The following is a 27,519-nucleotide window of genomic DNA, read 5'->3' as shown; positions in this document are numbered from 1 at the left end:
GTTTCCTCGTGTTTCCTCTGATCAGAGTGAATACCGCATGATGATCATTATGATTAGACCTCAGATGGTTCTTAATCCGCGCTTGTCTGATCGTCGTGTACGGGGTTGCCAGGTCTGCTTAGTGCTTATTATAAGCGACTTTGGGCTTGTTTTTCTGTAAAGTTGCTTAATATTGGTAGTTGCAGGTTGCGTTTTTTGGGCTTGTTTCTAAAGTGTTTGCTTTTTGGGCTTGTTTCCTAATGTCGTTTAAACCAGTGGTTCTACTAAAATATTTTCATGTCAAGTCAAATTAATTGTCAATTTAATATGTAATTAATTATCCAAGGAGTAAAGGACCCCCCATCTGAAAACGTGTTGTGCCAGGGACCCTCCCTCCCATACAAGATTTGTGTTGTTAAAAATGTTTTAAAAACATTCTACATCTGTCACTTTTTCCCCCAAGATTCTTTTTTAAAATAGCAGATCTTATAGCTTGTAGATCTGCTATTTTCAAATATCCAATGCATAGTGGCTTTAAAGTGCTCATGTGTGGCCTAATAGTGGCTTCTTCTAGGCTGGTTTTCATAGACCTGGTTGCTTATTTCTCTCACAAAATCTGGCAACAATGATCGTGAAGACTGACTAGACTTGCATTTTGAAAAGAAATCCGACAGGAAGTTCCCCCGCACCGGATAACAGCTTGACGCTGTGCGCTGGTGTGTGTGTGTGTGTGTGTGTGTGACTGTGTGAGTGAATGAATGTGTGTGTGAGAGAGTGTGTGTGTGTGTGGAGGCTGATCGCATCGCATTCCAACGTGAACGACATGTAACCGAGCGGAGCTACTGGCTACAGTGTTTCAAGTCGTCTCAACCGCACTGAAAAGGATACAAATAATGTCCAATCCTAAGGACACTAACTCGTGTCCTGATGGCTACCGGGCTTTGAATACCAGTGAACTTCAGGAGCTCTTGCAGGACGAGGATAAAATGGATACAATTATTCGACTAAATGAAAAGGTAATTTTTTTTCTCTCTCTCTCTCTCTCTCGTTTCCACAAAGAAGCAAACTGACAATAAAATAAAGTCTTGCTTTGATCTTTCTTTTCCTAAATGAATGGATTCAGTGATCAAGCTTGGGTTTGTGTTAAACAGCCATTGGTTCCATTAGTAATAGATGGCTCATGTTCATGGCACATGATGTGCACGATCTGCTTTACAAAGCTCATCGAATGACTGCGTGTCTGAGGGCTGCATGGATTCTTCTTTGGGTTTTTTCAACCCCACATTTGGAACATGTGGTAATGTCATGTTTTCCACCAATAATTCACAAAAACATTTTTTTTATTCACTGATGCCGTTTTCCCCCCTGTTATTTTACCTCTTAAACGCATGGAAGAAGATGCCCCCAACCCAACCCCCACCCCATGTATACACACACATTTAATATATTTCCTGTCTCTTATATCTACCCTTGCCGAGAACAATAAAGCTCATTGTAGATAGGAATGAGCATGTCCTTCTCAGCTGTGACCATTGATCTCTACTATAGACTGCTATAGATTCTATAGATTCTACTGCTATAGATTCTATTGCAGTCTGTCTACAGCTTTTTGCCTGAGTGTCTCAGGTAACGTTATAGGCTATATTTTCTCTGTTACAGAGTAAACTGTGCTTGTTATTCGGACACAGGGTGTGCCTGGGTTCAGTTGTGTGACCAAGGCATGACATTTGAAACCCACCTCTGATGAAGAATTAATTGGAAAGATGCCTTGCCACAGTGGTCACCTATCATCAGGAGGTCATACAATTCTCCCTGGGGAGTCTCAGGAGTCTCGGTAATAGGGTTTGGTGTGTATTCAGCCAGGGTGTGGTATAGCCGTAATGAACTAGTAATACAATACCAATGGTTGGTAGAGATAGAGATAGACATGTCCCCCGCCTGTCACCCAGCTTTTTCCAACAGCAAACATCAGCGGAGTGCCATGCTGTGACTCTCTCCCATTACCCTGAGCTCATGCTGTTATGTCTGGCTGTGGTGTGACTGACACTGCATAGTTGTGGTGGTTGGGGCTCATTGTGTGACTGGGCTCCATTGCCACTCTCATGAGCCCAGCGGAGCACTGCTGCGCTTCATTAATGTTCCTGGGTCTCCGGGGGCAACCGTTTTAAGGGGATCATTTATGGGACAAAAAGATGAATGCCTGCTTTTTTGCCTCACTAGCCACTCTGGTAAGCCCCCCTCTGGATTAACAAGAATGCTTGGAACAGGGGTTGCCCGCTGTCCTGCCTGTCTGAACTGTCACCCTCCGCTGATGTCACGGTATTTGACAAAAGCATGGGATTTGCAGAGCCAGTGGACTGCACTGTTCCTGCTTGCCTTTAACTGAAGACATTCAGTCACTCCCTGAGAACTGTAACTCACAACAAATAGTGTTGCAACAGAATCATGAGCTCTCATGCAGGGCCCTCTTAATTTGAGAGTCTCAAAAGGCAATTACAATTAACAATTTAGGCATTTAGCAGACACTCTTATCCAGAACAAGTGCACAAATCAGTAAGAGTAAATGTCATGAACTTTAGTCAACAAATGACAGGGTAAATACCATAGTCATATAAGTAGAGTGCAAAGAAGACAATTTAATGCTTCAAAGAATCCAGGATACCAGGTAAACATCAAGCGTAGCATCCGTAATCAACATGGCATCTACTATCTAAACATTCTTGGCATTTATGGTCATGCACAAACAAATCTAAACTAGAAAAAAACGCTCCTTGGAGGGCAGGTCTCTGCCAGGCGGCGTTGCCCACCCAGGGCCTGCAACCTTTGGAAGTTAGTCATAGCATATTGAAATGGAATATGACAAATTATCTGACTGATATGTGACATGACTCCAGAGATAATGTGTACGGATTTGCATGAGTTTTGTAGGACTAGTAGCAAAAAGTGTGTTTTTGAAGAAAACGCAAAAGGCAAATAAATATTGTATGACCTAAGATTCGTTATTGGCCAAAACGTTAAGTAGGCTGTTATAGCACCACCAATGCCATGAGGCCGATTTGAAAGATTTGTGTTGGGGGTTCTTCCTTGACCTACTAGTGTGCGTGCAAAGTTTCACATTGATCAGTCAAACGGTGCTGGACATTAGTTGCTCACAGATGAACAGACGGATAGACAGAAGAGAAAACATAGTCTCCGGCCTTCGGATGTCCGGACTGGTTGAGACAATAACAAAAGCTATGGTAATAATTAGCCAACATATATCTATGTAGCCTAATACCTATCTAATCTATCTATCTTGAAGGTGAGGTGGTGTCTGAAGAGGTTAGTTCTCAGACTGCGGCGGGAGACCAACATGACCAGTCAGTTCGGTTGGAGTTCAGTCTTAAATTGATGGTTTAAAGTAGACAGCAGAATTCAGAGAATCTACCTTCTAATTGTCAAAGGTATAACAAAAACACACATTTACTTTATTTCATGCCACCAATCATGCAGAACCACAGAAGAAAACAGTGTTGCAGCAATTCATTCACAGATAGACTTGCTGGAACAGAGGACTCCAAATCCAAAGTGTTCCCAGAGTGTCATTTGTCTGCGACCGTAAATACTGTCAACTCTGCTTTACACTCAGTGCATCAAAAATACAAGCGCTGGGCCCCAGAGGGCGACTAAAAGGCTTTGTTTTATAAACGGGCTGGACCAGTCAAAGCAGGAAATGGAGCATCTGTTTCAATTCCTGTTTAGGAAATAAACAGTGTGGATAATTGGGGATATTGGCTGGAATGAGATGCGTTATGCCATTTATAGTCACAGGAAATTGTGAGAGAACAGCAGATCTGTAGTAGCCTATGTCTGCGTGCACACATGCTTCTTTTGATTTGGGGCTGCATTCTGCAAATTCTTCTGAATCTTGGATTATGAATGCCCCACAAACATCCATTAGATGAGCCAAAAGTGTGCGAGAAATGCAGAATGCAACACTTGTGGCTGAGTGCTTGGAAATCATCCTGGGCTCTAGTCTAGAGGGAATTACTTTTTAAGGAAAGCGGTGATGAAAATCTCACATTTTGTGGATTAAGGAATGCTGAGGTGATGGAATCTTAAGTTCACACGAGGTTGGTTTGTTTGTTTTGCTGAATTGTAGAACCTCACAATGTAGCATTGTAGCACTTAGACTTTATCGTCTGTTGTGATGTGGTAGTGTTAGTAAGGCCTAATGCAGAGTAATGATAATAATACTAATACTTAGATTATACAGCATAACACCTATAACAACAAAAGTTATAAATGTCTTCCCATAAAACAGAAGAATGTTATAAAATAACATAAAAAACTATTCATAGTTATTACGGTTTACTCATTGAACTTTTGTGATATCACATTGAAAAGTCTGGAGGTCTTCAGAGAATTAATTCAGCGAGACAGTAATGACTTATGAGTGTGCCAGAAGATATTTTTTTAAATGACTTGACTTCTAAATGTAGGACTGCATAGTTAATTACGTAGTAGTATCAATTTCAGCTCCCACGGTTGACGGTTAAGCTGAAATTAATTACAGTACATCAATGTGTGCACTGCATCAAGTGCTTTACGTTGCTGTATGAAATCAATCACTCCCATTTACATTCTTTGGGTTTTCACACTGAGCACTGTGACCAGCCACAGCTGCGCTCTGTTTTGTCTGTGTGCAGCTTGTTCGTCTCTGCACACATCCGCTGATACATGTGATTAAGCATGTGCCTACAGAAGAGGACTAAGCCGGCTGCTTGCTCACGCCTCGCGGAGGAGAAGAGTAGTTCGGAGCTTCAGCCTCTGATCGGGGACAATTGGGGCTGAATGATTCACTAGCACCTCCAGCTAAGAAGGGAAACCCACTCATGATAGAGAGGCCAAAGCGTACTACCAAAGCTAACATACATGGAGTTATTGTTTTAGAATAGACACATGAGCATTGTCATATACTCAAACCAGTTACAAACCAGATGGTGTCATACAAGCACAACTGTGCAAGCGTTCCTTAAGGGTGTTTTCTGCACCTGAAATGTGATAATAAAATCCAGTATGAGCCCATGAAGACTGTGGCAGGTGCAGCTCATGGTCCTCTAGCCACACAGACATAATATCCACCAGGCCTCCACACCCACACTGTGTGATCCTTATTTACACATCTACCGCAGTGTGATGATGTTTAAAGACACCGGCTATGATTGCAGAGGGACTACTGCCGGTATAGAATGGCTTGTCGCCGAGACTAAACAACACAACAAATATACTGTATACCACAATATAACAATATAAAATATAATATAATGTAGTTGTGTTTTCAATCAACGTCAATGATGTACATCATATTGAATATCAAATCAACGCAGGAGCTCTGCACTCTCACACCAGTGCCTCATCCATCAACTGGAAATGTAACATAATTACAAATTTAGCATGGAACTGCTTTGCAAATCTCAACAGCCCTCTATGCATTATCTGAAATATTTATGCGGTTGCATACTTCCATTAGGATTAGGTCAAAGTCAATGTATATCGTATTGAATATCAAATCAATGCATATCAATTTTCAGTATTTGACACCAACCTGTCACATGCCCTCACAGGAGAGTGTGCACTAGGACTGAATGATATATTATTATTGTATCATATTATCTAGATATGAACATGCTATACACTATACGTATCCAAGCAACAATTAGGCCTGTCACAATTATTACATAAACGTCTAATCGCAATTATTTGAGAAAATCGCGATAATCTTTGCATAATCGTCATAATCGTTTCCATGAAAAATGTTAACACATAGAAAGCAGAAATAGCAGATCTACGCTTACATCTACGCTTACATCTAAGCTTACAACGCGTCACTTTGTGACGCGTTGTAAGCTTGTAGATAAGCTATTTCTGCTATTTTTACATGTATAAAAGTATTAAATATGTCAATAATTTATTTGTATATGTTATTTGTCAAATCTGCCCGGTGCAATTTTTTATTACGAAGCCTAAAAGGCAAACTAAAATTGTATTCATATGCTCCAATGTTTCAACGCCAAACACACCATTAAATCGTTAATCGCAATCATTTGAGTGACAATTAATCGTCAACTTAAATTTGTAATCGTGACAGCCCTAGCAACAATGTACATTTCCCTGGCTGGCTCTGTATGTACAGCTAAAGCCAGCCAATCACAAACAGGCCTTCATGCTCTGAGCGTGTCCAATAGCTTGTTTCATCTTCAGCTCATTCAACCCCCTTTCCCTGCATGTCGTGTAGAAACACACTCTGTCACTGGCGTGTGCGTGAGACGAGCACAACTGCGGCAGTTTCACAGGCCCTACTCACTCACCTTTTTATTGAAAATGATTTGCAGTATAGGCGACGTCTGACAAGACCAGAACTGACATTAGTTTTTTGAACGATAAGTGATTTTCCCTGACCGTTGTAAAGTTTATCCCGTTCGCCATGTCGTAGTAGGAAGTGAGCGTTTGACTTCCAGTCAGTGGACTTCAAAATTCGAGCAGCGGGTCAAGTCGTAGGAAAGTAAGCGCTTGTATTCCGGTCGGAGGAATTCAAAATAAAAGCAACATTGGCTTGTAATAATATGCAATTTCTTGAAGAATGCTCAGATTCACTGTTGCTACACTTAAAATCAAATAATTAAATTTAATTGTGTTTCTGTCAAAATTTCATTTATGTTTGGCTTTTAGGCTTGTAAACAAAAGTTACACAGGGTAGATATGACAAATGACACATTTTAACTACTTTATACTTGAAACATAAACATTTTTAGTGGAAATAGCAGATCTACAAGCTCAAAACGTGTCGCAATGCGACACGTTTTAAGCTTATTGATCTGCTATTTCCACTATTTTTTTGAAGTTTTAGAAAATATATTCAAATTTTTTAACATGGAAATGATTTTGACGATTATGGTGATTATAAAAGAAATATTGCCATTATATCAAATTATTACGATTAGGCGAATATGAAATAATTGTGACAGGCCTATCGTGCAGCCCTAGCGTGCGCTCCCCTCCGGTCTCACCAACTAGACTATGTATTTTCCTGGAATGCAATTACCAAACCTGTTCATTGACACTTAACTCATTGAGACAAATTATGTAATCACAGACGGTAATTAGCTAAATAATCAGGACTATCATTTTAGCCATAATTGTGCTGGCTAGATGATAGATTTGTTAATCAACACAAATTTTGCCCCAGCTTTAAGCCTTTACTACCTACCCAGTCTGCAGCCTGCTAACATTACATCACCCGTTGAACAATGATGAACGAGGCACTGGTGTGAGAGTGCAGAGCTTTTGCATTGATTTGATATTCAATATGATATACATTGACTTTGATCTAATGGAAGTGTGCAACAGCATACATACTGTATTTCAGATAATGCTTTGAGGCCAGGGATGTTGACATTTGCAAAGCAGTTCCATGCCTATGCCAAATTTGTAATTGACTTTTTATGTTACATTGCCAGTTGATGAATGTTCAATATGATGTACATTGACTTTGATCTAATGGAAGTATGCAACAGCATAAATATTTCAGATTACGTGTAGACTGAGGGCGGCTGAGGTTTGCCGTTAATGAAGTTCCAGGCTAAATTTGTAATTGACTTTTCGATGTTACATAAAGTAAACTAATTGCAGTCGGGTGCACTTCTGAAATATCTTGAGGGGTGTCGTTGACAGGTCTTTTGCAACCAGCCGATGGATGGTACAAGAAATGCAAGAGGCCCCTGGCTCAAAGTACGCATGTACGCTCTAATCTCTGTCTACCATGGACTTATCTCTGCATTTATTACAAACCTTCTGCCATCCTGTGCGGTCATCCTGTGCTGTATAGGTCGTTTCTTTGTCGAAGGAAGTCAAAGGAAAAGGTTACAGTGACTGTTTGAAAGTTGAGGTTGATTTTCTTTTAATGGTATTCACTATACTGTCTGATTTGTCCTGGTGTTTATCTGTTTTTAAGGCGGTTGCCATAGTGCTTGTATATGCTGCCATCCATCCATATTGTCTGACAATACCAAATATTTGAAATTACATGGTAGTGAGTCATGTGAGCCATACTTCAGTTCTTTTTAAAAATAACTTTATATTCAACAATCCCTTGCCTTCCAAGGCAGCACTAAACTGGATCAGGCCAAGATTAAATCCTCCCAAACCGCTCTCTGGGGGGGTTTTAAGGACAGGCTACATAGTTGACTGTATTTAGGACTTGTAATGTAATTTCATTGATATGCATGGTTTGCCTTTTCTTTGATATTCCGTTACACAATTTCACAGAGCTATATTTGAATAATCCTACAGCGTAGACAAAGATCAGTTAATTTCACATATTGCACATTACTAACTGACAGAAAGCCACGTAACTTTCCTCATTAATTGATAAGTCATAGCTGTAGCTAGCCAAAAAAAGATGCAGGATTTGAACAACATAATATGTGCATAGTGAGAAATCCCAAATATTGACCATGGAAATTGTGCTACATACGTGCTAATCCTTTGGTATTTACCACGATATGCCACTTTTGTTTAACCACTTACCACTTCCACACCAGCATCCCTATTCTGGGGGGATGCTGTTTAACGTGTGCCAAAAATAGCCAATCTACAAGCGTTGCACTTGCAATGCGTTGTGAGCTTGTAGATCTGCTATTTCTGACGAATCGATTTGTGTAGAGTGAACTAAGAGCGTACCAAATTCGCTCTTTACAGGTCCTTTGATCAAGTATAGAGGGTTTAACTTAAACCCTTTATACTTGATCAAACGGACATGTGAAGAGCGCATTTGGTACGCTCTTATTTTTAAGTGGTACTGAATTTGCAGCACAACCAAAAGCTAATTCGTCCTAGTGTATGATGGAGGACAATTTCACGATATATTCAAATCTCCACGATACGATTATTGTGCGATAATCTTTTCACGATAAACGATAATAATGATAATGGTCCCATTAGCCTTTTGGGCTTTGTAATCAAACATTGCACAAGGCAGAACTTAAATATACAAAGAAATTATTGACATATTTAATAATTTTATACATACAGAGCTTACAACGCGTCGTAAGCTTGTAGATCTGCTATTTCTGCTTTTTAGCAGATGCAATCTGCTCTACAAAGAGACAGAGAGTGAGACATCGTCATCTGCGACATCTATTTCATCCGCGACACCTATTTGTCATTGGCTGTCCTGGCTGTCCTTCACTACTTTAAGCCAATGGGGAGCATTGGGGACACTTCCCCGTTTAAGCCAATGGGGAGACGGCCCGTCGTCCGCAGTACCACCCCTTCCGCCCCCTCCCCTCCCTGAGGAAATCAAGGCTTCTCAGTCCTGATTGCGGACTACAGACTAAATGCTTGCGTGCTTCCTCAGGCCTAGTTGGACTATTAAGTTATTATTTGGCCATGTTCACCCTGACTTTAATCTTCGCTTTTGTTGGGAAGACCTGTGTGTTGTCTAAGAAGGTTGCCAACACTTACATAAAAAACATAATTTGCGTTTAGCGGCGCACATTCAATGTGGCTCAACAACGGGGGAAATACCAAAACGCTCGCCCCAAAACACAGTCGCCCCTGGGCAACCGGTATTACAGGCAAATCGGCAGTATATAGAATGGGGGGCGAGTGTGTTTTGGGGCGAGTTTTTATTTATTTTCTCATTTGTTTTCCGAGGCGAACTTGTCCGCCCAGCCCAATACTTATGGAATACTTTCATTGCCGTAAGCAAGGAAATACTTCGTTTTGTTGTTACTTTTGGGTAAATGTATTTATTAAGTAGCCGTGTAATAAGCGGGATAATGCATGGGGAGGTAGTCATTATTGAAATTTAAAGCCCTTCAGGGCGATTAGGCGAGAAACAAGCAGGTCTATGATAACAATCACACACACACACGCTGACAAGCCACACACACACACACACACACACACACACACACACACACACACACACACACACACACACACACACACACACACACACACACACACACACACACACACACACACACACACAATACAGCATGCATCTGCTAATAATATGACTGTCAAGTCATATTCATTCTTGTTTTATATTCGAAATTGTGTGAAAAATTTTCAACATGGAGACGATTATGACGATTATGCAAAAATAATTGCGATTATCTCAAAATATTGCGATTAGACGATAATGTAATAATTGTGACAGGCCTAGGTCCCATCCCTATTTGCTACAGTGTGTACTGAGCTGTACGTTACCCATTGCTCTGTGTATCTGTCTTCAGTTCAAGGACCTGCAGGTGGACAGAGAGATGCTGCTGACCACCAACCGGAGCGTGGCCGAGGACAGTCTTGCCTGGCGACCCCGTCTCAACAATGGCAAACTCCAGCTGGCCGAGAAATACCGGGAGCTGTCCAACCTGACCACGGCCTGCTGGGAAAAGCACAGTAAACTTGGTGAGTTTGAGAGAGATGCGGCTGGTGCCTCTATTAGCGTGAAGGATCCTAACGGGGAAGAACGCGGTCGAGACGGGAATCGGGAGGACTAGCTTGGCAGGGCCGCTTTGAAAATTTGAGGAGTGTATGGTGGAACGGAAAATAATACGGCCATGCCGGTTACGGTTTAAGTCTGTTTCAGGCTTGTCTCTGAGCCATTTGTCTGGTAAAGGGGCTACCTTAATATTATGATTTAAATACATTTAGCATGCCATCCCGTTTTCCTCTTAGCTGGACAGCAATTTGTTCAGGGCCACGATTCACTGCTACAGACGAAGTATAAAAAATAAATAAATACATTTGGTGCTGACCGGTCCAGCGGTTTGCGAGGTTAGCTCTACACGCACACGCACACACACACACACACACACACACACACACACACACACACACACACACACACACACACACACACACACACACACACACACACACACACACACACAGTTTGTCAACAGTGTCAGATGCCAACAATGACATTATGTTCAAACTAAGTGTCAACACATGTAGATTACTTGTAGAAAACCTTTATTTTGAAGACATCATTTCGTCGCCCAACACCACAGAGACTATTAAACGGCCTTAAGATGAGGACTGGAATCCAGTCTTCTCTGACTGAATGAGTAAAGGATTTGAGTTATTTGAAATTGGAACACGCTTTGGGTGTACTACGTCATTTATACTTCCCAGTTGCATCAGTTCATACCAAGAGATTCAAGAGATGTTATTGCCGCATAGACGTACGAATGCACGCACTGTGAATACTCACGCATATGAATGCATGTAGAAGAGATTGCAACCCCAGTGTTACTGTTCAGCACCCTGCTCTCCTTACAGTCCAATCTCCTCCCTTTCCTATGATGCCATCGGTCATACATTCATTGGGAGACGTTTACCCACACAGTGCTCTGGCCTTCACACAGCCATAAGAGAAATATGGAATATGTGTTGACTCTCTTGGCCTTGGCTCCTCTCCTCTCCTCCATCACATTGTGTACCCTACATCGAGTGGTGCTGCATCGAGTCTGTCTTTCAATGGCCTTTTGTCTGAGGAGGAGGGGGGGGGGGCACAAATACGAGTTTCACATGACTGTACAGAAAAGGCTTCAGAGTGTCAATGAGACAGACTTCTTCAACCGCTCAGTGTAAGCTCCAGTGTGGTCATGGGAACGGAGGGGGGGGCATATCAAATGCCAGTAGGGAGCTCGGAGTGGTTGTCATGGAATTTGAGTGGTGGGAAGGGGCCGTGTCTTTGTTTTGGCAAGTCATGCTTCTGACAGTGTGATAGAGCTGAACCAGGGGGGCTATATGAGGGAGAGCTTTGAGCTGAGTGAAACTGAGGGAATACATATACATGTTTATATTGTCTTTCTTGGGTGAACTGCCGAAATTGTTGAAATGGTTGTCATACCTGAAGCAGGCGATACGAGGTCTCCAAACGGCTCCCGTATGCTTTTTTGGAGGGAGGCCTGCTCCTTTGCTCCAATTACTGAGTGTAAACTTTATGGATCAGACACAACACAACGTTGAATCTGTTCTGACCTCCCTGGTGATGTGGTATGCGTTTGAATGATGAGTGCACACTCCGCAGACAACTTCAGCTGCTTCCCAATGATGGAAGGTGGGTGGAATGTTTAACTTCCTGTCAACACATATACACACACACACACACACACACACACACACACACACACACACACACACACACACACACACACACACACACACACACACACACACACACACACACACAGTACCAGAAACGCCAACACATAGCAGGATGGGTGGGGGGGCCTTCCTTCCTCTCTAAAACATCTGATTCTCGTTTGGGGCTGCAACAAGGGAGGACAAAACGTCAATGAGGAGGATTTCTTGAGGCGAGTAATTGTGGCAGAGACAAAACTGTGTAACTTCCGGCTAAGCGCCGACAGCTGTATTGTGTAATGCAGCCTGATGACAGCAAAGGAAATCTATTAGAGAGAGAAACGTGGAAATTTGGCCAAGTACGCCGTTGTCCCCAGGTGGAACTGCAACCTTGTAATGTGATCCTCTCTGTATTGTACACCGCTAATGTCCCCGCTGCCTGCCAGCATTAGAATCCAGAATGCTTCACACAACATCGTTGCCCTTCACACTGTTGCTAATTAATGCCACTGACTTTTAGGCTTAGAGATTCATAATAAACCTACATATGCTCATTAGTGTGTACACACTAATACACAGAAACACTAATGCTTATTTTATACTCTGTCGTACGATGGTGTCACCCGCCTAAAATAGCAGATGTACGCGGCACAAGCTCACAGTATGGCCCGATGTGTTGCGTTGAGAGCTTGTAGATCGGCTATTTTCTACGCATGTCACCGTCATACATTGAAATATAAATCAGCCTTAACCCATTAAGATCTGAAGCCGATTCTACAAATGTCTTCTAAATCCCAACAGCTTTCTGAAAAACGTATGTTTCTATATGAGTGGTTCTCAAACTTTTTCATGTCAAGGACCCCCAAAATGATATGTATTTGGCCGCGGACCCCCATCTCAAAATATGTTGTTCCAGGGACCCCCCAGAAGCAAAGATTTGGGTTACAAATGTTCGCTTAAAAATATATATATTCAAAGGTTTGCACAAGTTTTCACGATTTTTCAAAAATAGCAGATCTACAAGCTCGTAGCGCGGCACAAGCCAAAGTGTAAAATAATGCTTTTTAGCTCAAATCAAATCGTCCAGTCCTAAGACAGTCAGTCCTTACAGTCAGACTGTAAGTCTGGAGCATATGTCACACACCAACATTTCGCTGCTTGTACTTATGAGTGAGTGACAAACAAAGCCCTTTGTTTGAATCTCATCGTAAATGGACCTGAATCAGATATTTTTACGTATAACCCTCAACCACAGAACAGACAATACTTGCGAACAGCCACTCGCATGTTCAGGCCAACAGAAAGGAAACGACAATGGCTAGGCTTGTCTCTTACCAATGTTTTGTTTTCACAAATGTATTTTTCTTTTTTGGGAGTAGTTATCAAAGAGCTCAAAGCTGGATTAAGTCTTTACTGGAAACACCCCTCATACCGGATTTAACAGGGGGAATGGTGCGTGTTTACTAAAGCTTTGATGATAAATCCCACCAAGTCTAATGTAACAAGTTCCAGCCCGACAAAAGCAAGCCATCGCCTCTTTAGCTGTAGGACAAACACTCACCATGAGCTCCATAAGCAAGATCAATCTAATGCTATTGTATTCACACGTCAATGACACTCGTACCATTTCACTGAAAGTCATCAATTAAGTGGTTGAAGGAAAGTGGTCTGTGACATTGACTTTTCCCTCTGGGGATTAATAATGCATATCATCATCATCATCACTTTTGTGGATTCGAAAAATCTAAGTTTTTTTTAACACATGACCCTATTCTGGATGCACAACACTGTTTCCCCGCTGAAAATAGGGCAAATCATCTTTCTTTAGTCTTTTTAGAAGCCACGCAGTTAATAATACAGCTTCATCTGAGATTTCACATACGTCAGTGCAACCCGGCACCCAATGAAACAGGGTCTATATAAAGGACAGAGGGTTAATTATTAGGGCAGTTAACAAAGAGCAGGTGCAGCTTGCCTTCCCAGTGGGATGGCCCTGCCTCGCTCTCTCTCTCTCTCTCTCTCCTGACCAACAATCACATGGAGTTAAGTGTAATGTCCACTGGACCACACATTAAGAGGAAAGGTGATGTGCTGAATTTTACACACAGCTGAGTTAACCCACTTAGACCGGGAACGCATCCGTGTCATTTTTTAGATGTCTTTGGCTATTCAAAAATAGCAGATCTACATGAGCTGGTAGATCTGCTATTTTTGAAAATGTGTGCAAATCTTTGAATATATATATATATATATATATTTAAAGTGAACATTTGTAACTCAAATCTTTGTTTCCGGGAGTCCCTGGAACAAAATATTTTGAGACGAGGGTCCGTGGCCAAATACGTATCTAAAAATGTTTTCTAAATCCTAACAGTATGTTGCTAGCTCAGTGGTGCTCCAACCTTTCCATGTCAAGGACCACCCTAAACTATATGTATTTGGCCACAGACCCCACTCTCAAAATATGTTGTTCCAGGGACCCCCAGAAGCACAGATCGGTGTTTAAAGTTCGCTTTAAAACACAAATGTTCGTGATTTTTCCCAAAAATAGCAGATCTACAAGCTCATAGCGTGGCGCCGCACAATGAGCTTGTATGTCTGCTATTTTTTGAATAGCCAAAGAAATCTAAAATGATTTTCCAGGTCTAAATGGGTTAAAGCAATCCAAGCAATTTGTAGTGAATAGTACATCTGCAGTGGTTGGAAGTGGTCTCCCTCTACTCTTCCATTGAGAAATGTAGAACCTTGTGTTTGGGTAAGACTACTAGTACTGGTTGACTAAGTGCTATTGCCTGAAGCTCAAAGCGCAATATCGCCCTGCTCAAACTGGTGTTCCGTCTTAGCTCAGTTTTAGAAATGTTCTGTTACCCCTTTTACCATCCTGGTCCATGAAGGGTTAAGCTCCTTCCTCAGGATGCCAGAGAGTTGTTGCTATAGGGCCACGTGTTGCTTCCTCTCTTGCCTCTTTGAACTTCAAGTACCCCATCTCTTCCCCATCTGCTGACATTCAATCCTATAACAGGACCAGCAGTTACAGAAGGTCACTGAATGGACGTCTCCTCTACAGAAACATTTGTGGTGACTGCCACATTCTACCCTTTTAAGCCTTACAGTACCCTGACAACCTTAATATACAATTATTGTATATATACATGTAATTAATTTTGAGGTAATTAAATTCCTCTTCATTGTTTGAACGGTGGTTCCCAGGAACTTCACCCCCCACAGAAAACTATCACCCCAGCAACAAGTTGTTGCACTGACTGTGCCACTCAGTGTGTGTGAGTTAACCATTGTGCTTCGTGTGCGTGTAAATTTGTCCAGAAAATAGTCTGTGTTATGCTTGTGCTCTTCTCTCTGTGATGATTTTTTTGTGTGTGACAGAAGATGAAGCAAGTTTTAAATGTCCATGTATGGCTTTCATTTAATGCTGACTTCCAACACATTTTCAACCTCAAAATCGATCAATTAAATCAAAGTACAATATGTTTTTCTGTAAAAAGTGGATTTACTCCAACATTTATTTATTATACAATTACAAAAAATGTGACCTGATTTGGAGGTCAAACTTTTTTGTATTTTCAATACAATTAGTTCAAAACAATATATAACAATGTTCCGTAACCAGTCACTACAGGAACAGCTGCTCTCCATATTGTTTTAGAACAAGAATAGTAATCAAATGTGCCAAAAAAATGTCTAGCCCTGTCCCAGGATCGTTTGAACTTGATTTTGTGGTTCATTTATTTTTATTTGGACTTGACATCATAGAAGAAGTGAGGGATTGATCTTGTAATGTTACTGAACTATCATATTAAAGGACTATACGTGATCAACTGACGTGATTTAACAGTGGTGAGTAACCCCTGTGAAATAATGGAGGACAGGAGGAAATAATCGGACTTGATATTTATGCATTATTTTCATATTTACACAACAATTTTACTTCTGACATTTAGGTGAATGATAGAGAAGTATTTGGAGATTCTGAATCAGGCTTAAACAAATTATTTGAGGTCTCCTGTGAAGTGTGCAGCCATAGGATTCATTGGGGAATACCAAATACCCATTGTAAAGGTATGCAGGTGCGTGTGTTTAATTGTTGCACTCTGCAAAGCCCTATCTAGTATCTGCACTGTGTGTGAGTGTAATCGGCAGCAGATAGGTAGCCCGGTATGCCGAGCAGCTTTTCTTCATTTGAGGTTGAGTCGGTGCCATTTTGGGGAATAACAAAGATATAACTCTGAGTACACTGCAACTGCATCCATATGTTTGTTTTGTTTCATTGCTAACTGGCTCCCTGCAGCAGGCATGCCATCCATCAACACCAATGATATCTAGCGGCCTTTGACAAGAAGTAAGTTCACTGGCAGTTCAGTCAAAAAAACAAATCTATTTCTGCAGTAGGCTGGGGGTAGATGCTATATTATGCTGTTAAATAAGTTGGGCAGAAGTGCCTCAGGAGGCTGTCTGGCTTAGTTTGATCCCCGGCTCCTCCTGACTTTTGTGAAAGTGTCCTTGAACAAGAGACTGAACCCCTGCGTAACTGCTCTCGTTGAGCTGGTTGGTGACTGTGATACACGCTGTAACGCTCTTTGGTAAAGGCGCTATAGAAATGCAGATAATTTAACATTTACGAGACAAAAACAGCAACCCTCATGCTGTTTTTTTTTTAACCCATTCAAGCCGGGGACGCATCTGTGTCATTTTAGATTTCTTTGGCTATTCAAAAATAGCAGATATACAAGCTCATAGCGCGGCACCGAGTGCCGCGCTATGAGCTTGTAGATCTGCTATTTATTTTTTTTATCGTGAAAATGTATGCAAATCTTTCAATATATATTTTTAAAAGCAATTTAAAAAAAAAACTAAAATCTTTGCTTCTGGGGGGTCCCTGAAACAAAATATATATATATCAGTGGTTCTAAAACTTTTTCATGTCAAGGACCCCCAAAATTATATGTATTTGGCCACGGACCCCGATCTAAAAAATTGTTCCAGGGACCCCCAGAAGCAAAGATTTGAGTTCCAAATGTTTGCTTTAAAAATATATATATATTCAAAGATTTGCCCAATTGTTCATGATTTAAAAAAAATAGCAGATCTACAAGCTCATAGCGTGGCACTCGGTGCCGCGCTATGAGCTTGTATATCTGCTATTTATGAATAGTCAAAGTGTAAAATAATGCTTTTTTAGGTCAAATCAAAAAATGACACAGATACTTCTCCCGGTCTTCATGGGTTAAAGAAGACCCATAGTAAGTGCTTATTCAGCTTATGTACAATTGAACAGGAATTGAGTTTTACCCTATTCACAGTCACGATAATAAAACTAAATGTCAAGCAATGTACTTGTGTGCCACTGTCAGGGTGTGCTTCTACTGTATACCTACTGTATATGTGGCTGTAGACATGCCTACAGCGGCCTGGAAACGAGTCTGTCATTTGCTCTGGCAGATAGTCTGGGCAATGCCAGCCTATGCCTACAGTAACTCTGACAGCAAGACAGGTTCAACATAGGGTTAACCCATTCAATCCCCGGAACGCATCTGTGTCATTTTAGATTCCTTTGGCTGTTCAAAAACAGCAGATATACCAATGAGCTTGTAGATCTACTATTTTTTTTAAATCTAGTTTTTTTTGTGCAAATGTTTGAATATGTTCTTTTAAAGCAAACATTTCAACTCAAATCTTTGCTTCTGGGGGGTCCCTGGAACTAAATATTTTGAGATGGGGGTCTGCGGCCAAATACATATCATTTTCCCAGGTCAAGGACCCCCAGAATTATATGTATTTGGCTGCGACCCCCATCTCAAAATATTTTGTTCCAGGCAAGGGATCCCCCAGAAGCACATTTTTTAGTTAAAAATGTTCACTTTAAAAAATATATAGGCCTATATATTAAAAGATTTGCACGAATTGTCAAGATTTTTCTAAAAAAAGCAGATCTACAAGCTCGGTGCCATGCTATGAGCTTGTATATCAGCAATTTTTTTGAATAGCCAAATAAATCTAAAATGCTTTTCTGGTCTTAATGGATTAAGGCACCATAATAAATCAACTGCTATACGTATCTACCTTAGCAGACACAAACACAGCCTCAATGCAGGTGATCAGTAGAGGGAACTAATTACATAGATTAGCATCACGGTTGGGTCCTCAGCCTAGCATCTGTAGACTGTAGATCTGTCCCATCCTGCACCCCAGGGTGCCCTTGGCCATTTTGCAAGTTGAGATAAGCTGTTGGCTGACTAGCTCACACACCACTTTTATTGGTTTGCTTTCCTATAAGAAAAGGTTGGCATAGGTATTCAAAAGTTGAATACAAGCATATTTACAGCACACCTCACAGTTTCAGTAAAGCACCGCCCAACACCGTGCTAGAGCGTCAGCATTCTCTATCACGAGAATGTCATAATGGCTAGAATTACTCTCTAAATCAAATGTACAAGTACATTCATTTTCCGATGCTCTAATTCGAATCCAAAAGCTATAATTCCTGACCTTAACATGTTTTATTATAGTGGCTCAGGAGGTGGAGGGGCCGCTTGGGAATCGGAAGGAAGGTTACCGATTCGATCCCCAGCTCCCCCCTGGGTTAGTGCCGAAGTGACCTTGAGCACGACACTGAACCCGTAACCGCTCCCGATGAGTAGGTTGGTGCCTTGCATTGGTTTCCTCTGCCGCCCGTCGGTGTGTGAATGTGTGCGTAAACTGGTGAATACAATGCGCATTACTTTGGATTAACGCGCTAGCACCTTTCACCATTTAATTAATCAAATTGATTTGAGATCCCTCCGATATGCCGTGTGTTACTCTCCTCCATAGCACCATTCACCGCGTCAGTGTCGTAGTACTAGATTGCATTAGCATCCCCCCTAAGCGCACACACACACACACACACACACACACACACACACACACAAACACACTTTGCTCCAACCCCCAAAGATGTAGGTCACACACAGCTGCTCTAGGAGTATTTGTTTGCCTGGCTGTCACCTCCTATTACACCCCCATCTCCAACAGCTGCGATGTGGGGCTGCACACACAAGACCATTCTCTCACGCATGCTTGGTTCTTAGTAGTCTACCCCGAATGCTCCACAGTCGAACGTGGACTGCTATATTATTAATATGGGTGTGGTGGAACATGTAGGTGCGTCATTGAGTATTAGGCGTGCTCCGACAGCGCTTTGCCATTTTAGATTCTGTTTTGCATTGAGACTAAAGTCGTGGACACTGTATGTAAAATAACAATATTCTTCGATTACCCACGTTCAACCTGGCATCCCTATTTCGGACATGTTATTATAGGTGAAAACTATTTCAAAAACAGTGAAAAGAGCAGATCTACAAGCTTGTAGAACTGCTATTTTCACTATTAGTTGTATGACAAAGAATATAAGATAATAAGAATATAAGTGGTTAAGGTTATTTGCTCGTAACACTGGGAACATCACACAACCACTGGTTGAGAAGCACTGCTTTTGAAGAGAAAACATCTTGGCTAGAGATGCTGAGTGGGGGAACAGCATGTGACAAACCTCATCCACTTGATGACCATTTTGTCCTCCATCGGATGACCCCCCGCCAGAGTGACCTCTGTTCGAACCTTACCCCTGGCAAAGTTCAGCCAGAGGACCGGCTTACAGCAGCAGGGCACGTGATGACTGCTTTTACTTGAGGGGACAGGGGACCCTTTCTAGTCAGCTGGCACTGATCTAATACATTATGACTCCCTTCTTCCCCTGGAAAAGTGACAGATGCGCGGCGTTCGTGTGAGACACAAAAAACAGAGCATCAGATCAGACACATACACAAAGTGACTGAGTGCCTGCGTCTACAATAATCAAATCTAGATCTGGCAGGTCTTGGATAAAAACGAATGTTGTTGTTACTGAGGTGGGCATAAATAAGTAATTGAAATGTGTGCATGTGCATTGATGTGTAAGTCTCAGGGATCGGGCATCTGAGACAAGCCCCTGAGGTTTCTCTTCCCCAGTGAAGTGAAAAAGAGCTCTGAAATATAAGACGATGTGCGCTCGATGAACATATTTATATGCCATGCTTTTTTTCCTCCAATTTTGATAGATCCTATAGACAGTTATACTGATATATGTTGGGTACTTGTTCACATATGTTATTTAGATAGCCATATATGGTTTGCTTGACCACAAACGCTAAGAATGTTATTTAGACAGATGCTAGGTTTGACGTTTACCTGGTTTCTTTGAAGAACTGAATTGTTTTTCACTGTTTACTTTAGTTTTTTTTTTTACTATTTGCACTATTTACTTGCCGTTTACTCTGATCTCGCACTTGCAAGTCGCTCTGGATAAAAGTGTGTGGGATACAAAACAGCACGAGCACCTCCCCATTGGGGATGTGTTGGTCAAACATGGTTTCTCAGTTACTGCATTCCCTTTCAGCACAATCGAAGTCATGAATAACTCCCCTCCTCCTCTCATTTGTAAATCAGAGATGTTTTCTTTTGTACTTTCAGAGGCCCACGTCCGGAAGCACAGCCTGCAGACCGCCCAGAATCTCCTCCAGGAGGACGTGGGACGTGCCGAGGACCAATCTGAGGTAAAAACAAAACAAAGCATAATAAGACAAATGGTCTTGTTGTGTAAAACAAACAAGCTCTTCAGCTGTGTTGTGAGAGAGCTTGACAACAAAATGCCCCATCCCTTAATCCCACCCCACCCCACACAACACACACACACAAAGAAACACTGCTGTTCTGGGGGTAGGTTTCGTCCGTGCAGTAAACAACAGTTCCTTCACCACCTAATCAATTACTCCACGACTTGAAATCAATAACCTGCCTGCAGTCCACTGATAGGTCGGGGCAGCTTCCTTCATAAACCTGCCTGTGCTGAATCACTGCCCGGCGTAAGTGCTCAGAAAACGGCTGTCCATATTAGAGCAACAGTGGGTGCAACGTACACAGAGCTCGTGGTTTATGTTGTCTGCCGTGTTAGTGAAGTCGTTGGGTTGGTGTGATTTCAGTACTAGTTTGTCTTTGTTGATTTAGAACAGGGGTGGCCAACCATGTCTTTAACCCATTAAGACCGGGAACGCATCTGTGTAACCACTTAAACCATTAGTTTATACTTTGGCTATTCAAAAATAGCAGATATACAAGCTCATAGCGCGGCACCGAGTGCCACACTATGAGCTTGTAGATCTGATATTTTTGAAAAATCTTGAAAATTTGTGCAAAACTTTGAATATATATATATTTTTAAAGCAAACATTTTTAACTCAAATCTTTGCTTCTGGGGGGTCTCTGGAACAAAATATTTTGAGATGGGGGTCGGCGGCCAAATATGTACACAAAAGGTCGTTGGGATCGGGAGTCGAACTCACGACACGCTGTCAAGCTGGATTACCAGCGTATGTGGTATGCGCCTGGACCGCTAGGCCAGCGGGCGCCCCTGCAGGTTTCAATTTGAACCCCAACTAATTGGATCAGAGGAATGGCTTTCTGAATACAGAAATGTCCGTGGCAGCATATCAGTGTTCCAAGTGTGTTACCTGTTTAGTAATAGGTCAGTGGTGGAAAGTAACTAAGTACATTTACTCAAGTACTGTACTTAAGTACAATTTTGAGGTATTTGTACTTTACTTGAGTATTTCCAATTTCCAATACTTTTACTTCTACTCCACTACATCTCAGAGGCAAATATTGTACTTTTACTCCACTACAATTATTTGAAAACTTTAGTTACTAGTTACTTTTCAGATATACACTATGATATAATGAAACATACATGAACCACTTTAGCCCTATTTTATACATAGGCTATTTGAAAATAGCAGATCTACAAGCTCACAACGCGTCGCATCGCGACGCGTTGTGAGCTTGTAGATCGGCTATTTTCAAATATTTAGTACTTTTACTTTTGGTACTTTAAGTACATTTTGATGCCAACACTTTTGTACTTTTACTCAAGTACATTTTTAATTTTGGATTTCTACTTGTAAAAGAGTATTTTTATATTGCAGTATTTGTACTTTTACTTAAGTACAGAATTTGAGTACTTTTTCCACCACTGTAATAGGTTACTACTATTTGTCAACCACAGTTAACAAGACGAGGCAGCTGTAGAATACGTTTGGGAAGAAACGGCAAAAGGCATACGTATAATGTCCATGTAGAATGAGAGTAATATTTTTCATCATGTCGAATGGAAAATGTATTTGTCTACAAGCAACAACTGCACTGCGATGGTGAGGAAAGGGAACTTGGAAAGACTTTCTGACAAACCACAAATCATTTGACTAGACTTTTCCAGCCGACAGTAAACTGAGAAAAAGAAAAAAAGGAACTGAAATCTCTAACATATGTACTGTATATGAAGCTGTTTGATGTGCATTACACTTTTCTTTTATCTACCTTTTTATATAAAAAAAATCTTTAAAATCTTTAAAATATTAATGATGGTTTTCTTGGTCTTTTTGTATGAGTGATTGCATTCTCAGTTATCAAGATGTTTGAGAGAGAAGACATGTAATGTACAACACAAAATATCAAATATGTTGCAGTATTATTGTATTTCTGAGGCAAAGAGAGTCCACTCCAAACAATAGCTGCTATTGGAATTCAGTGTAAATTCAGTATAAAATGGTTCTGCAGAAACATGGTGTGATGTCCATTTGCATTGCATCACCACACAACTTATGTTAATGTGAAATGAAGCATTGCTGAATATCTCACCATCCTGCTATGTTTCTTGTGTTTGGCAAGAATGTGGATATCAAAAGAGTAAAGGGTCTTTATTGTGGGTTTCTCCCCAATTTTGTCATTCTGCCAATTCCCTTTGAACAATGCACTACAGTACAGACAGTCCCTATTAATGCCAACCACCACTGTTGGCCTGGTATGGGTATAGAGATAGACAACCACATGCCTACTCTGAGACAAATGGAGTGACCACTTTACTTTTCACCTAACAGCGATGGTTTTCATCAGGAGAGCCGAATATCTCTCCCTGTTCTTCTCCCTGCTGAACAGGCACCTTAGAGGGACACTTAACCGATTTACACCCAAATACTGTTTTAATTAAGTTGAGGACATTATAAAAATGATGTTGGAGTGTTCTGTGTTCTTTTTCTGTTATTTTATTTTTTCCAGCATCATGTTTATTATGTCCTCAACTTCTTTAAAATTGGATTTGGGTGCAAAATTGTTGAAGTGACAATCCCACCCTGACTTCCCAAACACAAACATGGCAAATCTTGTTTGTTGGTACATTTGGCACAAGGCATCAAACCCTAATCTCCCAGGTGGTGGGTGAAAACTTTACCCTTGCGCTACCCGGATGCACCTTCTTCCATCTTTGAAACATTCAGGGGAAGGATAGACAAACTTAGGCCGGCTCTCATGTAACATGACAGGAGGCTGAGGTCATTGCATTATCTTTCACAGCCGGCTTTGTGAAAACAAATGGCTGAGAAACACATGGTTGCTCACCTCTGGCCTAGAGATATACGCTTTGATTCCAGTCAATTTTAATATAATTCATAGCCTTTAGGGAGGCTTAAAATAAAGAAATAAATGAATAAAAAGATATTAGCTGCATTTCTTTCTACCATTGTGTAATGGAGTTATAATTCCCATACACAGAGATTGCAGCCCAACCACTTCCGTCTCTGGGTTTAAGCTTATGTCTTATTCCCAAGGCTAGCCAGAGCTCAGCTGCAGTCACGGTGCTGCCTTCAGAGGCTGCTTGAAGCATTTTTTTCCTTTCCTGTTACCAAGTTAAATGAGGTCTCTTTTGTGCTTAGTGACAGATTCCCTGTTAAAGTCTCATATCCCTAGAGCCACACTACTGCTTGCCACGGATCAAATCCCGCCAGCCTGTGCTATCATACAATCATATACAGTACCCCACTTTCAGCTTTCCCACTCTCTCTGTCAGTGCAGAAATGAACTTCTAAGGCTTAACGGTGTCTAGACTTTGCGAGATGGAGCCCACCCCAACTCCCTGCAGTCAAATACATCACAGCACTCACAGAATTGTGATCAAATCTGTTACTTTTTATGAGCCTTATTGTGGCACATAAAATATACACAGTGAAAAGGATGCAAGTCTAAAGTTGCACCAAAGGTCACAGATAAACAGTATAAGCCTTCGTCAAAATCTTCTTCATGAAGTTTGTTTGATTCAATTCCCATGTGTTGGAGCTCCTTTGGTTGGTTGTCCTGCCTTCTGATATATGTTTATTTGTCTACTCTGCTTTGACAGGAGCTGCTGGAGAAATTCATGGAAGGGAACGTGAGCCTGGAGCAGTTCCTGGACTCATTCCAAAGCTCCAGAAAGACCTACCACATCCGCCGGGCTCAAGTCGAGAAGGTCCAGGAGCTCAGCCAGGCCAAGAAGCGGCAGCAATGCAAAGTTAAGAAAGCAGAAGAGCCGGACATCAAAGTTCAGGAGACAAAGAAAGACACAGAGCCGCACCAGGAGCCCCCGCAGCGGCCCAACGGCTTCATAACCCAGGGGCCGCTTCGAGTGTTCCAGCTTCGCTATGGCCTCACGCCGGCCATCCTACTGCCGCTCTCTCCCCCTGCCTCTGCCCCGAGCCATCAAAGAAGCATACCTGCCTCTGATTCACAGCCAGGACAAACTCACATCCTCAGCCCGAGCAACCCGCATCCCGGACACGGCCAGCCCATGAACCTCAGGGTCATAGGGCAGTTATCAGGCGGCTGGCCGGCCAACGGGCGGCCAGTGCGGTTGCAGCAGCTCTACAGGCCTAACCCCCAACAACCCGAGCCACCGTACCGATAACCTGGTGGAGGAGAAGGAACATTTTGCAGGCTGAGAGGTCTTTCCCAAGACATGGGACCCGACGGTGGCCCGGCAGACTTATGTGAGCAAATACAGACCCGGAGACAGTCCTGAGGTGGAATCTTCAACATCTGTTTTTTATCCATGACATCCAAAAGTTATCATGAGATATAAGTGACATGAGTTAAATCCGTGAAACTCCACAAACATGGAATGGAGTGTGTGAGAGAAAGACAGAGACAGAGAGAGAGATGCAGTTGATAAGAGACAGGAAGAATCAGGGCATGGATATTTTTTAGTTGGATTTTGTTTTCAATTGAATGTTACACTGTCAGGTTGAAACAGGGTTGTGAAGCACATCTATGATGTAAAGCTCTGTAGTATGTCAAAGAGGACTTCATTGTCCATTCATACAACATGGAACTGAGTTGGGGCTCATGTGAGATGCCAAGCTAGTGTCATCAGGCTGAATGATGACATCAATAAAGTCCTAGTCATGGTGTTCATTAAAAACTCTGATGGCTTTTTCATACACCAAGAAAGGCATTGATCTACTACGCGAGGCGCTAATCCTTAGCGTATGCATGCCAATACAAGAGACTGCAAATTATATTATTTAGACCATATGGTATTTATTAACAGTCAGATCTGCACAGTGTTCGCAGACATTGTTTGATGAGATTTAGCAAATTCTGCGTTGCACATGACTCTTTATGTTCTCTATCGGTTTAGTTTTTTTTTTTCATTTTCTACACAATTTATTCGTTATGGCATTTCCCCCCCATGTGTATAGTCCCTGTCTCTGCCAACCCCTACTGTTTGGTCTGGGTAGAGTGTAGACAACCACGTGTCTCCTCCAATACGTGGATGTGGCCGGGCGCTTTTCACCTGACAATGAGTTGTTTTACCGTTAGGACTTAACGTGTGCGAAGGAACACGCCATTCCTCCCGGTTCCATCTCCCCGCTGAACAGGCACCCCGACCGACCTGTAGGGGTCACTAGTGCAACGACAGAGAACGCCCTTCCCTGCCGGCCTCCTGCCCACGAACACAGACAATTGTGTTCTTTGGAGAGCCCGGCCAAGCCAGAGGCACCATGGAGGAATCCAACACCAGTCTCCACGGTATTAGGCCCGGAACATTCCCCTGAGCCACCTCGATGCCCTTGAATGAATCTTTATGTTCTGAATAAAAGTGATAAGAGAAGGACACCACCATTTGTTTGAAATGCCTTCCAGAAAGAAAAGAGCACCATAAACATACTGCCGTTTGTTTTTTCATACATTATGTTGGAGCTACTATCAGTGTGAGTGGTATATTTATTCATTTAAATCCTATTTGAAATGCCTGGCTTCAAAGGCTTGTTTACTCTGATAAATGAGCAGCTGCTTCTTCTTTCAAGGCGGCTTGTGTTTTTATTTCTCCCCCGAACCGGGAGAGGAGAGAGAGAGAGAGTGAATTTTAATCTCTGTGAGAACACCAGAATTTTGCAAGCCCAGTGTTGTGATTTCATATTGTAAGGAGGGCCCCTTTCCAATTTATTTCACTCATTATCTACCCCTTGCTTTAAAAGGGGAAAGCCATGGATTTCAGTTTTTCGCTTGACTTTTCCCCCCATGACATACATTTTGCTCATAAATATGTCATGTAAGTGCATGTATAGTAAAGGAGGGAAAACCATAACAAGAAAATGCCTTCTGCATGCCAGGGCTTTAACCAAACATGCCACTTTGTTTCCACTCAGGTCCAGTTGAAAAAATATAATACTGTGCGGCTTTCCTAGGCCGCACACACTTTGCTTCGAGGTAAAGGTGAACTTGAGCTCATGGATCTGTCCCAGAGGAACCCTCCGCTAGTGCATGCCAGAGAGACCATAAATAATGAGTTTTGCTGAAGTTGCATACTCGAAGAACATTGTCTCTTCCCCATTGCCTCAAATGTTTTGTTGTTACACTGTGGTCTTTCTAGACAGTTTGAATCACCATACAAGCCTACGTTTATTGTCAGTTCATTTTTGAGATATATGGAGAAAAAAAAGATCGTAACCAATTTTTTGACAGTGCGTCACTTTGTGCTTAATATGAGTATCAACCGCTGACAAATTGAGTGGGATTTCATCTCTTTCGCTATCAAGTTACTTGAAAACAAAGCGGGGATTAAAACAATACTGCTGTGTGAATTTTACATACAACGTGGCTACGCAGCCAGACACACTCCTTCTGACTGGACTAGAACCCAACATTTCACATGGAACTATGGCCGGGGGCACTCGTATGAGATGGTTATTACGAGGTACGTCAAAGCAGATCAGCGCGTCTGCAAATGAAGATGAGCTAATAATATCCTTGTCGAGTCGGTTCGCTCCTGTCATCTCTGCTCATGCTATACCTCACTGCATCGTCGCAGTGCACATGTATGTCGCAGCTGAACTGTAAGTGGTAACTGGAATACACCCCTGGCAAGACCTTCAGAATAAAATCATGTGATTCTCAGTAAAGAAATGTCAACTTCTGTGAATGTCTGAGCATTTGGTTTGATTACGTGGGGAGGGGGGAAAATGAAGGCCACTACACTGTAGACCACTAAACAACAACATGTTAAAA

The 27,519-nt window shown here is 41.8% G+C and overlaps 1 protein-coding gene across 2 annotated transcripts; it reads left to right on the top strand.

Moving 5' to 3' along the window:
* The first annotated feature begins 740 nt into the window (after positions 1-740).
* vps37d (VPS37D subunit of ESCRT-I) lies at positions 741-26,317 on the top strand. 2 transcript variants are annotated; one of them, XM_080435646.1, is made up of 4 exons: positions 741-995; positions 10,263-10,434; positions 20,623-20,705; positions 24,374-26,317. In XM_080435646.1, exons 1-4 carry the CDS (start codon positions 873-875, stop codon positions 24,914-24,916), a joined length of 921 nt encoding a protein of 306 aa, XP_080291772.1. In that variant the 5' UTR covers positions 741-872; the 3' UTR covers positions 24,917-26,317. The 2 variants fall into 2 exon arrangements, with proteins under 2 accessions (XP_080291772.1, XP_080291773.1); XM_080435647.1 differs by lacking the exon at positions 741-995 and adding an exon at positions 3,833-4,091.
* The last annotated feature ends 1,202 nt before the right edge of the window (positions 26,318-27,519 follow it).

The sequence above is a fragment of the Gymnoscopelus braueri genome (assembly GCF_963280865.1).
Source record: "Gymnoscopelus braueri genome assembly, chromosome: 8".
In the NCBI taxonomy this organism is placed as follows: domain Eukaryota; kingdom Metazoa; phylum Chordata; class Actinopteri; order Myctophiformes; family Myctophidae; genus Gymnoscopelus; species Gymnoscopelus braueri.
Note: the sequence above shows the minus strand (reverse complement) of the source record. Positions and strands in the feature narration are given on the sequence as shown.

Excerpts from the sequence above, each read along its gene's own strand:
- vps37d (XM_080435646.1), top strand. The coding sequence starts at position 873 with ATGTCCAATCCTAAGGACACTAACTCGTGTCCTGATGGCTACCGGGCT. Across the intron at positions 996-10,262 it reads TTATTCGACTAAATGAAAAG|TTCAAGGACCTGCAGGTGGA; the intron begins GTAATTTTTTTT and ends ATCTGTCTTCAG. Across the intron at positions 10,435-20,622 it reads GGAAAAGCACAGTAAACTTG|AGGCCCACGTCCGGAAGCAC; the intron begins GTGAGTTTGAGA and ends TTGTACTTTCAG.